Source organism: Stegodyphus dumicola, chromosome 7 (genome assembly GCF_044657685.1).
Source record: "Stegodyphus dumicola isolate Sdum_Otavi_A_Nest chromosome 7, ASM4465768v1".
Classification (NCBI taxonomy): Eukaryota; Metazoa; Arthropoda; class Arachnida; order Araneae; family Eresidae; genus Stegodyphus; species Stegodyphus dumicola.
The window spans coordinates 55,090,302-55,107,475 of record NC_140774.1 but is presented as its reverse complement, the minus strand read 5'-3'; the positions used below and the strand labels follow the sequence as shown (position 1 = coordinate 55,107,475).

At 31.3% G+C, this 17,174-nt stretch overlaps 1 protein-coding gene across 4 annotated transcripts in view; it reads left to right on the top strand.

Annotated features, from left to right (window-relative positions):
- The window catches only part of unc-13 (protein unc13 homolog), a 293,041-nt gene extending 277,553 nt beyond the window's left edge, over nt 1-15,488 (top strand). For all 4 annotated transcript variants that reach the window (XM_035360008.2, XM_085820232.1, XM_035360007.2 and 1 more), the window contains 6 exons: nt 2,649-2,717; nt 2,943-3,047; nt 5,115-5,325; nt 6,314-6,412; nt 10,898-11,057; nt 13,168-15,488. In XM_035360008.2, coding sequence (XP_035215899.1) covers nt 2,649-2,717; nt 2,943-3,047; nt 5,115-5,325; nt 6,314-6,412; nt 10,898-11,057; nt 13,168-13,459 — 936 coding nt within the window. In that variant the 3' untranslated portion in view covers nt 13,460-15,488. The remainder of the gene's footprint in view (nt 1-2,648; nt 2,718-2,942; nt 3,048-5,114; nt 5,326-6,313; nt 6,413-10,897; nt 11,058-13,167) is intronic.
- Nucleotides 15,489-17,174: the final 1,686 nt, after the last annotated feature.

The following is a 17,174-nucleotide window of genomic DNA, read 5'->3' as shown; positions in this document are numbered from 1 at the left end:
AGCTAATTTCTCTCAAGAATCTTCAAACAAGGAAGCGTCGAATTCTTTAATGTGATAATTAGTGAATTAACGTGAATCCAGCTTTTCAATCTAATGAACTTCTGTGTATCGTTCTGTGTGATTTTCTAAGAGAGATTTTAAAACAGAATAAATTATATGTAATAAACATAATTTCCTAAAATCTCAAAATCTTGATGTCTTGAATCCCAATTTTTTCCTCATTTGTTAGTAACTTAACCGGAAATGCGTCAGAACTAACAGAGCAAAAGGATGTGTACACATGTTGTCATTAATTTTGTATATATGTAAATAATTTTAGTGAAATTATATGTTAACTGTAATATCTCTTACGCAGTGTAACAGGAAAGGTCTCAAGAAAGAGAAGCTCCGCCCGAAAAAAAGTTTGCAGGGGCAAGTCCATTTAGCTTCGAGGTAACTGGCTGTCTTGCTAAACTGGCGAGATAGCGCCAAGCTCCTGATTATTTTGGCGACTAATTTTTGTCGCTAAATTTGGCGAGAAAACGTCAACCTTGCCGACCATTTGGCAACGTTTTGGTCCAGTCTCTGTATACCTGGTTCGAACTGTATGGAACTGTAGCTATATTCGGCTGTATGTAACTGTAACTATGTATGCCTTCCATCAATTACTAAAAATCCAAGGTACTGGAAATTTCTCGGCGCACGGGAGGAAACTGTGTGAGACAAGAGGGAGCATCAGTTCTCAGTTTAGTTCAGAGTTTAATTCAGAGTATTGAGAGACGACTGTGAGACCTTAACGCATTTGAAGCTTTTTATATTGTTTTGTTTTCAATGTTCTTAGTAGCTTGAAGTGATGCGACTTATTGTGCTCTATCATACACCACTGATTATGCTCTGTCATACTGAGAGAATCATACTAAGAGCTGCACAAGTCCTTTTGTGAAAAATTCCTGAACTGTAAAATGTTTCATTTGGGAAAATAAATTTCGTTAAGCTATCATCAGTTCTCTGTGCATTCAATCCAACTGTGAACCCGCACATACGTAACAATATGTTATAGATGCATTTCCTTTTGATCCGCGATGATTGCTCTGTATTTCTCAATTATTATGCTCAAGACATATTTAAAATGTCCATTTAATCAATATTTATCAATTCGCATGATGCATTTTTACTTCCTTGTACGAAGTAAAAAGGAAGTATTGTAATCGCGAAAAGTTTCAGGCAGCATATTTCGAACGAAAATATCCATTTCGACCGCTATCGAATGCAATTTAACGATGTTTTTGAGTGATATCTGTACGTAAGGACAGAATAAAATACTCTTTTCCTTCAAAAAAATTATAAAACTGCTTTAAAATGAATTCTGAAGAGAATTTTTCGTGGCGTCTGTACGAACGTATGTACGTACGTGAGTACGTACGTACGTATCTCGCGTAAATCAAAAACGAGTAGCCTCAGAAAGTTGAAATTTTGTATATAGGACTGCTATAACATGTAGATGTGCACCTCGTATTTTGGTTGCAATCGGCCCCCACCAAACGTATATAAATATACTTATATATATATCCACTCTGTTACCCGGCTCAGTGATCTGTTTCTTTACTCTTATATGTTTATAAATTGTACATTTTTTGCTTTAAAAATGATTGTGTTATGTTGTTTTTATCTTCCGGTTAAGGTTTTTATGCCTTTAGTAAATCTGTACGCAATATTTTTATAATTATCAACAATTTTAAAGTTGTCTAAGTGCCGCTAAGCCTTTTTTTTATGGCGGCCATTGATGTTTACATTTGAAACAGGAGACTAGTGGATTTGTTGCCAATCTAGAGAAACTTAGCTTCGCAACAACAAAGATAACGCATTCATTTATTATTTCCAATTAAATCATGCTTAATTCTTTCTGGAATTTTTTCGAGGAAATAAGATTTACTTCGTAATTTTTAATATAGATATTTTGAGTTTTTATGTATTTTTGCCTTCTGCGAAGTGAGATCTGAATTAATTAAATGAGAAATACTCAATCCTCTGTGAAAAACTGTTTCTTTTTTGTTTTGTTTGCTTAATTTCTTTTATACATCATTCTAGCTTTATTACAGTATTTGAACAGAACATGTGGCAACGATTAGATAATTCTATTCTTTAAATGATATAAATTTTGTGCATTATGAATTATAATATGAACGAAATATATAAGTTAACTGTTGTATAATTATTGGATTACATAAGAATTAACTTAGTTTCCGTTATATAATTATCATATAAGTTAACTGTTATATAATTATTAATACTGTTAAGTGAATCTAGCGCCAGAGTGTCGCTATGGTAAACAAATACTAGAGTGAATTTTAAAGAATGCATTTATTCTATTGTGGTTTATGCGCTGTCGGCGAAGTAGATTTAATTCAATCCAATAAGTTTAAATGAAATGCAAGAAAAAATGCATATAATTTAATATTCCGTACAAGGAAGTCATGTGGTGTACACATCAGATTTTTCTTCAGATGTAAATAGATATCTTTCTGCAGGATACTAGCGTAAAATAATGTATAAGTTTTCTTAATTCTCGAAAATTTTAAAAACAAGTAAAAATTACGAATTTCTTTTCAGATGCGCTCATTTTAACAACTTTTATATTTATAATCTTAAGACAAATTTATTTTCTGCAGGAACTATGGAAGATTGTCATAACTACTATGGAAAAAATTGTGGTTTTACCACCCATATCTGAGAAAAATGTAAATATATTTTTTATTTATTCTGTAATTCTTAATTTAAAAAATTTTAAACGGTACTTTATCGAAAAAATATTTAGTTAAGTATCTGTTAATGAAATATCAACTTACTTTCATAGTCTAATAATAGTTCTGTTATTAGATTCTACTGTATTTATTTATTATTATATAGCAAATTACAGCAATATTTGTGCTTGTGTTTGTTTATTGCCAACCTCTGTGCTTTAGGTGATACTACCTAACCTTCCCAATGCCAAAATAGAAGATATGGGTCGTCTTTTACGGAACCACGTCACTGCAACCACAAAATTGCCTTCAGCCTTAGGAGTTATGGTACGGTTTGTAGATATTTTGGAACTGAATATAATTCCCTTCAAACTCAACGAGGAAATAAAATATTTTATTCAATTTTCTTTTCTTTCTCTATTTTAATAAAATCATTTCTGATCTCTAAGTTAGCATATATGAATATTTTTTTATATTTCTTTTGCTAAAATATTGCACATATCTTGTATTGTTTCCTGAAAACAATTCATATTGTGATTTGAGAACATTTTCTATTTGTACGTACTTTCAAAAGAAGAAAACATTATTTTTTTGCCTATTATTTCCGTTTTGTAATAAGATATGAAATAATATATGAAAGAGAAGCACATGAACTTCAAAATTAAATTCTTCAATTCACAAACTAAATTTTCTTGAAGTCTTTTATAGTCTTCAAAATATGTCATCTTGAATTAATAATTTTAATTCTAATATTACTTCTTCCTTTTACATTTAGACAGATAATTCTTGAAGTGTCTAAAAGCCTTTTCCCATAATTTTTAAGCTTTTTTTTTTTTTTTCAATGTTAGTCTATGATTTGAGCTATAATCACTACGTATTTTATTTTATCTTTTTATTGTATTTTTAAAGAAATGCCTAGAATGATTTCTCCTTGAGGAAGATGCGCCATGATCAAATTCCTTTGATATATATATATTTGGTTCTCAAATTAAACATTTCGTAATTTTAAATTAGCACACTTTATGTCATTATGAATGGCAGCAATAGATTAATTGTGGTAATTAAGAAACTTGCATTCCAGAAGTGGATATAAGGGATCGTGCATGTCAGCGAGTATACTGTGTATGGTAAGGTGAAGAACCCTTCCAAATGTTCAAGTGAAATATATCACCCATTTCATAAATCCGGCACTATATATGTCCATGCAATGCTCCAAACGCTTAGACATTGTTTTAGATAAAAATTAGTCACACTTGGCATCAAAGTGAAAACTTTGTGTATTAGGCTGTATATATTTTATAAAAATTAATAATAAAATAACAATATTCCATACTTTATGTTATCATGATATTGTTCAAGGATCTATTAAGGTTGCCATTTGTATAACAAGGAAGCAGAACTATTTTCATTCTTAAATGTATGCATCATACTTCTTTCTTCTTTGCTGTTTATACTAATACGTACACCATAATTTTGTAAAATGTTAGACTAACTGTTAGCATTTTTTAGTTTAAAAGTAAAAGAGCATCGCAGGTTTGAAGCATTGCTTTAATGAATCCGATGATGAGATATAAAATTTAAACTGAAATGATAATTTTTTTCAGTCAAAAACTCTTTAGCCGTAAACTTTGATTAATAGTTTGAAGAATTACTTAATTTTGTTAATTTCTCTAAATCTTGCTTTGTTGATGAGAAAAACAGACCTTATGCAGGATGAGCTAAAATTCAGAGTAGATTTGAAATAGGCAATCTTTTATTAGCCAATTTCAATGATATTTCAGACAATGAACACTTAATGTGTAGATACTTGTTTTAGTATGGAAGGTGACATATTTTTAAATGCTTCATTATATGCTTTTAAAATGCTTCATATCATCATTCAGTGCATTATTGATGAGATATTTTAAATGCATTCCAGTCCCTTTTCTTTTGAAATTTTTTTGATTGTATTTTTTATAAGTGTACAGAAGTGTACTATTTTCTTCTTCACACATTATCGCTAGTTCTTTCTGATATTCAAAGGGAAAGTAATCGAGATCTGAAAGAGACTAACATGGTGACTTATTAATTAGTGAATATCTCGGGATTACTCTTATATAAAGTCTCAGGGGGTTAGTTGTAGCTCTGACTACAGTAGCCACAATCTATTGAAGTCTCAATACGGAACTATTTTCTACTGCAGAATATAAAGCATTTTAAATATATCTTTTGATATTTCATTAGTGATTGTCAAACATTCACTGTTTCTCATATTTCCTTCTTGAAATTCACTCTGTTAAATCTCCAAAATTTTGCTAAAATAAGCAACTGCAATTTAAAAAATTAAACTTTTAACGTAAGAAATATTTCCCTTTAAAAATGAGCAATATCTTTGAGTGATACTTGTTTCAGCAGGTGGAGAAAAACTTGACGCCAAAACAGTGTGCCGTGCTGGACGTGGCCCTGGACACAATTAAACAATATTTCCATGCAAACGGCAATGGCCTGAAGAAAGCCTTCCTTGACAAGAGTGCGGAATTACAGTCCTTACGGTACGCCTTGTCCCTATATACACAGACTACAGATACACTTATCAAGACTTTCGTCACCACACAGACCAAGCAAGGTAAGTCAACGGAACAATAAATTTTAACCGATATACTTAGAAATAATGCTTCCATCGTGGAACTGAAGCCAAATATAAAATGCAATTCTTTTAATATCTGCATTTCGAATTCTAAACATGCAAGGGAAAATTACAACTTAATAATAATTTTTCAATTGAACTTGGGAGTTTTGCTTTAGATTTTCAGTTGGGTATATAGATGTAGGGTTACGATTCATCTCTTAAATGTTTCATGTTTCCCATTAGTAAACGCTTACAGGTAAACATTTATTCGGTATGATGACAAAGGCTTTGCATAACCGGTATCCTTGAATCCATAAATAAAATTACAAATTTTCCGAGCGCTTTTAACTATGTAGACAGTTATTCGTGTAAATGAATAATAATTTTGTTTTGAGGTAAAATACTCTCAATATTTTCACAGTAAACGATGAAGGTATACCTATTCATCAAACGTTAACACTTATTTGGTGGCAAAAGCAAGGAACGGGACCGTCAGATACCATCTTATTGGATATCTCGGTTGAAATTTGGACGATATTGTTCAAAATGTTTATATTGTTGCTAGTGATGTACGCGATCTACGATCAAAGTTCTGTTCTTCCATCTATGATTTTCTGTGCGTTCATGTATTTAGGTATGAGATACAAACACGAGTTGAGTATCGCTGTAAGCAGAACTAGAAAACAATTTGAACAGACTCCTAGTGAACTTCTACTCTCCATTGCCTTAAAGTTGCAAAACTGTGTTGAATTAAAAATTCCATTTGTAACGTTCATTTTTACTTATCATCCTGCTGTCCATATGTGTGCAAATAAAGTGCACATTATTGCTAAAGATCTAATAATTTTGTTTTCAACTGTCTTCAGTCCTAAAGAACAAGCAGATAAAGAATTATAAATAAACTTCTAAAATTTCATAATTAGTTTTTTAATTAATTATATTAAAGACTGATTTCATTATACCTAAATCAATTCTTTGTTCTTAGATGCTCCGACTGCAGAGGAAGGTAGTGTGGGTGAAGTCTCTATACAGGTTGATTTATTCACACATCCTGGCACGGGAGAGCACAAGATTACAGTCAAAGGTAAGTTCATATGGAAGGTTTTACTTTGCCAGTGTGGAGAAATTCGAGGTCTTGTTTTATTATGCAGTGTGCCCAAATTAAATGTATTTAATATAAGGAAATCGTATCCCGGAAAATATCAGTTTGTGTCATCGAAGAGGGAATCCTTCACAGTTTGTCTTCTGCGCTTGTCATGTGCACGCGTTAGCCTGTGGCCGTACACGAGCTTAGTGATTAACTGGTACTGCAATATAAGATTGCGTGGATGATGTGGCTATCAGAATACGATAGAGAAGCCATTCCAAAGATTGGAAAATCGTGTATTTTTGGAGCAACAAATTTGTTTTATCTTGGCATTTTGTCCATCACAGCTTCTTACCAAAACACATTGAACAGTATTTTCTATATTTTCAATGCTAATCGATTGCTTAGCATTGAAAATATGGAAAATTGTTGATTGCTATGATGTATCTTATGCTTGAAAGGGAAGTAACAAAGAAATTGAAAGTTTAATTATACCTTGTAACCTAACTAAAGTAACTTTTGTAACCGAAGTAAACTTTGTAAGTAAAATTTCGGTACACAAATTTCAAGCAATTTTTGGAGCTATATTCTTTATCTCAAAAATTTATCATATTGACTAAGATCTTCACAACTAATTAATATTTCAACATGCCGTGAAAACTATTTCTCCACAGAATTAAAGAATAGATAAGAATATAGTAGAAAATTAATTAATAAAATAATAAAGGATTCATAAACATAAATTAAAGAATAAGAAGAATAAATAAAAAGGATATATGACATTACAGGATATAAGAAATAAATTATCATAAAACTGAAATCTTTAAGGCAGATAAACTTATCGTATTCTGTGGGTAATCATTGAATACGCATTGCTTTCATATAGTTTCAAAACTTTACCTAGTGAATGCTTTTTATTGTTTTATTCGTATTCAGCGTACAAAAATTATTAAAATTTTGTTGTTTTAATTTCGGATATTGTACTTAACTGTTTATAACTTTCTAAATTTCACCATGTTCTTAGCCAAAGATTTCTTAATTTATTTTAAAGTATACAAATTTTAAGGCAAAAGGAGTGTAATATTTGGATGTTTTTTTTTCCTTAGTTATCCGTATTTTCTTTTTTTACATAGGGGCTTCAATAAATGCATAAGAATCATTTCGACAAAAATTACGGGCAAGAAAAGTTTGGTTTGTGTATTGTGTGATAGTTGGAATAGTAGCTTTTCACTCGCAATCATGAGGTATAGAAAAATAGCATTTTGTGCAATTTAGGTAGATTTCCTTTTATTTGATGAAACTATAATCATGAGAAGCATTTTGTTTTTAATTCGGGGGAGAATATATTATCTAACTCCTAAATTTCTGTAACTGGGGATTCACACTTGACGATCTTCTGAAATTTCGGAGCCTAAACCTTCTTAAAAAAACTAAGGAATCTGACATCATAATCCTGAAAAAAATACTGTCATTTCAAAATTTACCAAAAAGTTAAATCTAAGAGAGAATGAAAATATCTAGTTTGGAAAAACAGCGAATAACAACTTCCAGTAATAGAATAAATAATAAATAAATAATAAATAAATAATAAATAAATATTTCTCATATAGCATGAGCAACTAACTAAACAGTTGGAAAGATCCTTGTCAGTGTAGACTTTAAGTGCGTGGTTCATCCACGCACTAAAGCTAAAATACCCTGTTAATAATATAACTTTATTTTATTTTTACTAAATGATAAATTACTTATATTTGTTAATGCCGCATAATGCGTTTGTACCGCATGCAATTATCATAGGCTTTACTTCTGTTCTTATTAAAGTTTTCGTTAAAATATATGTACTACAAAAGAGCATGGCGAATGAAATAAATGTTGACAGAATGTAACATAAAGAAACATAGACATAATGTAAATAAATGTGCAATGTCATGGTTTCGAAGGTCAAACAGAACCTTCTTCTTCTGCAAATGTAAGAACGAGAGGAGGAAAAAAAACACGTATGCCCACGAAAGAAAGTTGAAAAGTTTTCTGGCCAAATTTGGTATTTAAGAATACCTATTTTCTTTACTTTTTTCCTGAAAATTAAATAACCGATGCGACCCCTTCTCTTTTAACATTGTGTTTATGGAAATACTTGTCTCCGAATACTGCCATCAGTGTAGAAAGGTGACCAGAAATGCTTACAGATATAAATGTTCACCGGAAGAAAGCCCGCACAGAAATATGCCCTCATAGAAAAACGCTCACATGGAAAAATGCTCACTTAGAAATATGCTCACACGGAAAAAAGCTCAAAGCTCACATAGATATAACTTATGTGTAGATTTAGTTGCTATATAAGATTAGCAAATGGGCCGTTTTCAATTAGGAAAAAGAGAAAAAAAATATAATAGTAAGTATAAGTTACACATTTTATAATATAAAAATTTAGAAGAATAAGCAAATAGAAATAACTATTTTATTTAAATTACGTAAAATACCCCGTTATATATAAATCATAAATATATATTTCGCATAAACTTATAAGGCATTTCTCCCGCCCGCCTTCTTAGCATGCCTTCGTGGTGTGGTGGTCTGCACGCTGGGCGCGTATTCTAGAGGTCCGTGGTTCGATTTCCGGCGAAGGCTTTGCTCATTTTTCACATCTTCTGCTTCCAGAATACATGTCTTTATAGTGGCGCCCGAACTAAAAGGGTGGTGGATGATGAATCTCCACATCCAGGATTTGGCGACTGGGTCCCTTAAAAACCCCAGTCGCCCTTTAAAAGGAGGGAGTATATATAAGATATTTCTCCCGTCTTCCTAGCATGACTTTGTGGTGGGGTGGTCTGCACGCTGGATGCGTATTCCAGAGGTCCGTGGTTCGATTCCCGACGAAGGCTTTGCTTATTTTTCACATCTCCTGCTTCCAAAATACCTAATGTCTCCACAAACTTACTGAATATTAGTTAATACATGTAAATATATGATTTTATCACCATTTCATCATAGTTTCTTGCACGATTCGCGATTACCAAATGTAAGCTTTCATATTTTCTTTTTTTTAAATTCAGTACGCCCTGTATTTACTATAGCTAGTAATAAACGTTGACAGGCTAAGTCTTTTTTCAGTCCGCCAAACAAAAACCACATACTGGGATGGCTACAAGTAAATAATGAATTTAGTACCTTATGAAAGTTTTCATAATAATTGTTGTTTTAGGAGATTTTTCGAAGGCTGCTTCATAATGATTGCACACTATGATTAGAAACTGTGGTCTTCTAGAACATTTTTGGCTCCAGACTTAAATAACTACATTCAAACGTCAATTTCTCATCAAATGTATGCAAAAATAGAGTAAATAAAAAAAAAATAAACTATTGGCAGTTACAAAGGGGGAAAAAATGTCGTACAGGGGCCAGTGGTATAAAACATTACAGTAGATGCAAAAGTTTACTATAGTTTTTATTCTTTTATATACCGCCTCTGAAAAGATTAATATGAGCATTCGCCCAACAATTTTTTCAAATGATCAAATAATTTTTGATTAAAAAATTTAAATAGGTGTATAATGTTCAAATCGATTAATTATTAATTGATTAATGTAAGGATATTTCTACGTATTTATTTATCAGTGGGCTTATTTCTATGTGAGTATATATCTATATGAGCTTTTTTCCGTGTGAGCATATTTCTAAGTGAGCATTTTTCCATCTGAGTATTTTCTATGTGGGCGTGTTTCTGTGTGGGCTTTTTTTCCTATGAGCATTTATACCTGTGAGCATTATTCCTGTAGGCTTTTTTCCTGTGGGCTTTTTTTCCTAGAACCGTGTAGAAACTAATTCCTACTTAACTTCAGGTAATTACTTTATTGTTTCATTGAATTGAAGCTGTTTCTTATTATTATAGTAAATATTCTATGCACCTATATAATGCATTTATCTAGAGTCTAGTGTTTATCAAGTCCTTATGCGTTTTTAAATGTTAATAATACGTGATAGAAATTTCTATCTACACATAATGGAAACGTGCTGAAAAATACAAATAAAGGCTTCATTTCTTAATTTTTGTTCTAATGCACTTCACTTTTATAATATTCAGAATGCCTATTATCTATCGTGACACGTCGGGAGAAATAATTTCCAGGTTCATGTAAAACATCCCTTAGATGCTGCTAAGATACATTATGGATTACTTCTATAGTCTTATTTTTAGCTCATTTAAAAAAAATGGCTTAAATAGATATAATCGTATTAAAATCAGATCACGTGAAAGGATAACATCGTTTATACACTTTTTCCAGTGAATTTCTGTAAGGATATCTTTCTATAAAATATCTCGCACATTGCGCAATGCCATAGTTGAATTTAAGGAATCAAATTACAAGTGTTTTTAATATTATTATTATTTTGTAATTCCCTCCCCCCAAAAAAAGAGAAGTGTGAAGGAAATACTTACTAGATTTAAGTTATATGTAACCAATGATTATGTTTCATTTCTAGTGGTAGCAGCCAATGATCTAAAGTGGCCAAGCACCAGTATGTTCCGCCCATTTGTGGAAGTTAACCTTATAGGTCCACACCTGAGTGATAAACGAAGGAAACACGCTACAAAATCCAAGAACAACAACTGGTCACCAAAATACAACGAGACTTTTCACTTGTAAGTAATAACGATTCTTTAAATTTATTTTCTTTTCAGATTTCAATAGAGAAAGACGTTTTTAATTTAAAGCAAACAAACATTTGCATTTAAATTTTGATTGGGATTAATTAAAACAGTATCATTATGAAGCACAATGTTATTAAAATTTAATATTGTAAGGTGTCTACTAAATCAACTTCATTTTCTATTCACAAGAAAATTTAGTTAGTTAATGACTTATTTTTATTTCTGAAAGACATGGGCATAGTCATACAATGTCTCACAAAAATGATCGGCCACTATAATGTTTTTACTTTTTAAGTAATAGGAGAAAAGCTTTGAAATAAAATAATAAAAAATATTTCACTTTGAATACATATCTTTTTAACTCTCTTTCTAAACAAAACAAATTTGAAAAAAAAGTAAATAGTAAATTTTAAAAATAAAGTTTCAGGCCGAAATGAAAAAAAAAATTAATCGGTCATTTTCATAATTTCTATTTAAAATCTCGTGCAATAAATTAAAAACGAAATTTTTTGGAGTTAGTGTGGATAAAAAAGCTAGGCAAAATCTAAAAATCGTTTGATTTTATAATTCGAATTTTCTTTTTAGAAAATATTCGTTATTTTAATGTTTTCTTGCAATGGCTCGATCGCAAAAGGGAACGTCGTCAGAAACCTGCAGATTAGTTATTGATTTGCTTCAAAAGAAAGGTAAATCTATTAGAAAAATTATCTATTTACTTAATTTAAGTAATTCTACTGTTTTTGATTTTATTAAGCGTAATAAGAAACATAATCATATTCAAAACAAAAGAAGATCTGGAAGACCATTTAAGTTATCTGATGTAATGAAACGCTTTATTCTGAGGAATATTAAATATATATATACCGATTGCTCCTAAATTTGTTGCGGAACTTCGTGAATTATATGGAATAGGTGTAAATCCAGAAACTGAAAGAAAATTAATGCGATCTGCAAGGTATCATGGGCGAGTAGCAAGAAGACAATTTTACGTCAATAAAATAAAAAAAATAAAAAAAAAAAAAAAAAAAAAACATAAACTTTGACTCGCCTTCTCAAAATCGCTGAAACAAAAGACACCGGACTACTGGAAAAAAAAACTGTTGTTTACTAATGAAAGCAAATTTAACATCTTTCGGCTCAGATGGACAAGTGTGGAGAAAGCAAAAAGAAGAATTTCGGATCGCCAGATCTTAATCCTATTGAACCTATTTGGCAGGAGTTAGAATCGAAATTTAGAAAACAAAGCATATCTGAGAGGCAGCGACTGAAAGCAGTGGTTCAAAAAGAGTGGCGTAAAATAAGTCCAAAAATTACAAAAAGAACTTGTGGAGTCAATGACCAAAAGTTAAATGAAGTGATCAAGTATAAAAGTAATCCCACAAGATATTAAGAAGCAAAAACACTGTCATTTTTTGCTGCTACTAAACGCGCCCGATTATTTTTGTAAGAATATTTTTTCTCATTAAACAAATAATATTGATTTTTGAATTTAATTTTCATCTTATCGAAAATGTATTTGCTATAAAAAAATGTTGAATTGATATATAATTAAAATAAAATCCTTTCTTCTTGTTTTAATTTGTTTTAGTTTTTATGTTCATTGAAGAATACAACAATTAAAAGTATCCGATCACATTTGTAAGCCACTGCACTATATTCTTTATGGCCAGTATACTTTCACATATTCTCACTGGTTACTTGGAGAGTATGATACAAATGACAATCTTATTCAATTCACCTACGGTGCAAAACGGTTGAAGTCTGAAGTAATGCAAACTTAATGAGAGACGTCATCCTTCTTTTAGACTTTGAAATAGAGCAGAGGTACCAACTAGGCTCAATATCCTCTACAGCGCTCTTTCAAATTACTGTAGAAAATAAGATATGTTTCGGCATTCAGTCACTTAATTGGTTATTGCGGCCAGCATGAACTCAAATATATCCGTGGTTTCACTGTAATATATTTTGGGAATTATCCAGCGTGAAAACTCGGTAAACTCACTCTCGCCTATTTCCTTTCATGATTATATTCTCGCCGTTGTTATTGTAACTCAATGTTGTTTCTTCATTTGTTTATTTAGTTTATTTACTTCTCTTGCAGTATTATTGGGAATGAAGAAGAGCCTTCCTCTTTTGAACTACATATCTGTGTTAAAGATTACTGCTTCGCCCGCGAGGACCGTCTCGTCGGCGTGGCAGTGATGCAGCTGCGGGACATTATCGAGCAAGGCAGCTGCGCTTGCTGGTTGCCACTCGGCCGCCGTGTTAACATGGACGAGACGGGATGGACCGTCCTGCGCATCCTTTCCCAGCGCACCAACGACGAGGTAGCGAGAGAGTTCGTCAAGTTGAAGTCCGAAGTCCGAAACGACGAGAACATTCCCGTTCAGTAAATGCGGTCCATTCTGAACTCACTGAAGAAGTATCATTCCTGAGGTCGACCCAGCCAGTTCGGATGTGTGTATCCAAATTGCGTGGTACCGACCGGCTGGGTTGGGCAGAAGAAGCGCACGAAACCGTGCTCGGCGGGCGGCCTTGTTGTCGTGCGTCCAAACAAAAATAAAAGCTGTTCTTCCGGCATTTGCTCATTTGACGAAACGTTATTCCACTATGAGAATAATTAACATTTTTTCATTCACCCCCACACAACACGATGTTCTTCAAACAAAGTCTTCACTCTGGTGAAAAAAAAAATGCTTTAAATCTGTTGATGTCTCTAATGTCGATGCATCGATTTTCTCTCTCTTTCATCGGGAAAATGCAAAAGCTGTGCTCCTCTGAGACATTTCATGTCCGTAGGTCTTGTTTCCATCTCTGCGGCTTAAGCGGACAGATATGGCGATCGGCTGCTTATGCCTTGAAAGAGCCGTTATCCTGAAACTACTAATTTTATTATCCAATGCCTTGGACGCATGATATGCATCAATTTTCATGCTTTAGCGGCATCAGCATGCTGAATATTCAGTATCCTGACCGCATGTTATTTTCCAAATTGAAATGTCATCTAAGTATATAGTTCATTGTAAACTATTTTTAATAAAATGTTTCACTTACCTTTCAGTTACAATTCTAACTTTTTGTACTATTAATTCGTCCCAACTTCAGTTAACGTGTGATATATATGATGTCTTATTTGACATTGATGTGTAGCACATTCTACGCCTTAATGACATGGAAAAGTCTCATATTGAAGTCTGCTTAATATTGCACTGCGGCAAATTACTTTAATTTCAAACGCGCATTATGTGTAATTTATGATTCTAATTTCTTATTTTCCTAATGTTAAGATGAATTTTTGTGGTATTTATAACAATACAGTGCATATTTATTATTAATAATAACAAATTAATTTTAATTATGTTATTATAACCATATATTACATACTGACTGTGAAACTGCTTTAGAAATCCCGATAATTCATTTATACTAATACTGAGCTATTCCCAAAAAACTCGAAGTTAAGTAAGTAATTATACATTAAAGATCAGGAATCGTTATAAACAGGCTCATTATTGTGTCAAAAATAATTATAACTATGTCAATAACCTTTCATTTATATATATTTATATTTCAAAGCACATATTCCAGACTGATAAAAAAATTGAAGATAAGTTCTGTAATGTTTCTAGACCGGATTAAGTAAATTTATCAATAGTTTTATTCCGAAGTTAAAAGTTAAAATTTTTTATCAGTTGCATTTTATTTAATTTCTTTTTTAACCCTTTTTGATAGGAATTTCAGGTAATTATTATATTTAATTTGGCGAAATTTCTATGACTATTCAAGAAATTAATTTTTTTAATGAAATTCAGCAAATGATTTTGAATTTTTAATCTGCTTAAATTTAGCTTCGGAATTTTTGATCTGCTTAAATTTAGCTTCGAAATTTTTAATCTGCTTAAATTTAGCTTGCTTAAATTGGAAATCTGGCAGAATTTGTAAAGTCAAATCTTCAGGCTCCTACAAATCCAGTTCTCAGTCGGTGCGTAGCCGTTTTAAAAAGTGGACGATTGTATTCAAATAAAAGTTTTTAAAAGAAACCAACTTTTATATTATTAAATACTTAAAAATAAGACCGAAACTTTTCAATATGAAATATTTCTTCACATTTCATACAATTTTAAAAAGCCTAAGTGAATATAATCCGTAAGAATTATCACTAATTCTAAATTAGATTTTAATTTCGTAATTTTAATTTTACATTTCTCTTTGCTGCCTTGATATAAAGGCATATTTGAGAACTTAATGTCAACGTCATCAGTAAACTACGCACGTCTTTCTACCACTTTGTACAGCTGCGGAGGTGGAATCGAGTCCTCATCTTTAGTGAAATTAGACTTTTTCGGAATCTCTACTCTGGAAATAGTGTTGCGTCTGTAAAAAAAAAAAAAAAAAAAAAAAAAAAAAAAAAAAAAAATACAATGAAGATCCTATTTCGGTGTATGGCAAACTGTGTCTCATAATAATAATTGTTATCTGTAATTTTTCTTGAGCATACATTTTTTTACCTACATATAAATATATACATATGTAAATGTAAATGCTATGTCAATGCATTATTGTAATATAATTAAATTACTAACTGGGAGATAGAGTAAAAGTAGGCAAAATACTTTATTCACTCAATGTACATGTGATGATGAGCAGTCTTAATTAATTTTGAACAACTATATTATTTTCAGAGCCGGATTGAGACGTCGTGCAAAATCATTAATTGGACTCATGTGTTTATTTATGCTTATATCTCTAAAATTATTTTATGCTCCTGCCTGCAGTGAATTTTTACATACATGTATATGTACATGCATATATTTTTGTAAATTTAAGTAAATTTAAGAGTATAAGCAAAGATACTTCTTCAACGAATAATTCCAAAATTACGTAATTTTGATGATGTTTCTTAACATACACGCAACTTCTTTATCTTAAGTATCGCCATATCATGCATAAGATTTTGCTGCCTGATACGCATGCTGTTTTAAAAAATGGCATAATCTAATATATTTTGCAGTTTAAATTTTAAACTTTTTCCATATTAATTATACTACATATGCCATATTCTATGTGGCAGTATAATAAGATAATTTCATATCATCTTTGCCAGCATGTGGAAAAGCATTTTAATCGCTTATAAATGTTTGTTTTCATGTGTGGTTGTTGTATCGTGCAATGACAGTTTATTTTCAATACTTTAAGAGGCGCTGATTCATGTGCCGTCTTTCCCCCCCCCCCGCTTCTATCGTCAGATTTGTTGTAAGCAACTAATAATACAGGTTACAATCGAAGTTTAAGGGAATAAAATATAAATCAACATTGTATCTCTATTTTAATCTAATCATTGTGTCAAAAAATAAACTAATAATTTAATAATTTTTAACTAAACTATTTATTAGTAATAAATCAATTAACACTTAAACAAATAGTAGAATTCTGTAGGCAATTTTCATTTATTTTTAAAAAATTAGTTTTGTAATTATTTTGTAAATCATTTGCATTTCGACTGAAGAATCAAGAAAGAGAACATGTTTTTTTAGATAAGACATCTGAATCCTTATCAATCTCTAGAAAAATTATTTTGTCCGGAATGAAAAAACTTGTTTTATTGTTTTCGAAAATGTATCTACTCTTAGGAAGTCTTCTGTGCGAATGTAAATGATTCGGAATGTTAATCGTAAAGCATAATCATTGCTTTTTGTTTTTCCTTTGTGTTTTCTTTAAAAATCATAATCAAACATTTTTCTTACTCTTATACGAGAAGTAACCTTATCAGAATAGGCAACGTTTATGATAATACATAGTTGTGAAAAAAATATCGGGCAACTCTTTATGTAAAAGGACTATCTCTCCTGTGTCCGTAGTATGAGTTCAATTGTCGAATTCATCTGACATTCTTCTTTTGGTCAATCCTAAACAGCTACTATGCACTATTCAGCTTTGAAGAAACTCTGACACCGTAAATGAAAAAGGTCGCTTGAACAGCTTATTATATGAAAGAATTTTCGGTCTGATAAGGCCATTTTGAACTCAGACACAAATCTAAAATGTAGGACACAAGAGTTTCTGTTAGATGCACAATTTAAACAATTTAGCTTAAAAATATGAATCATT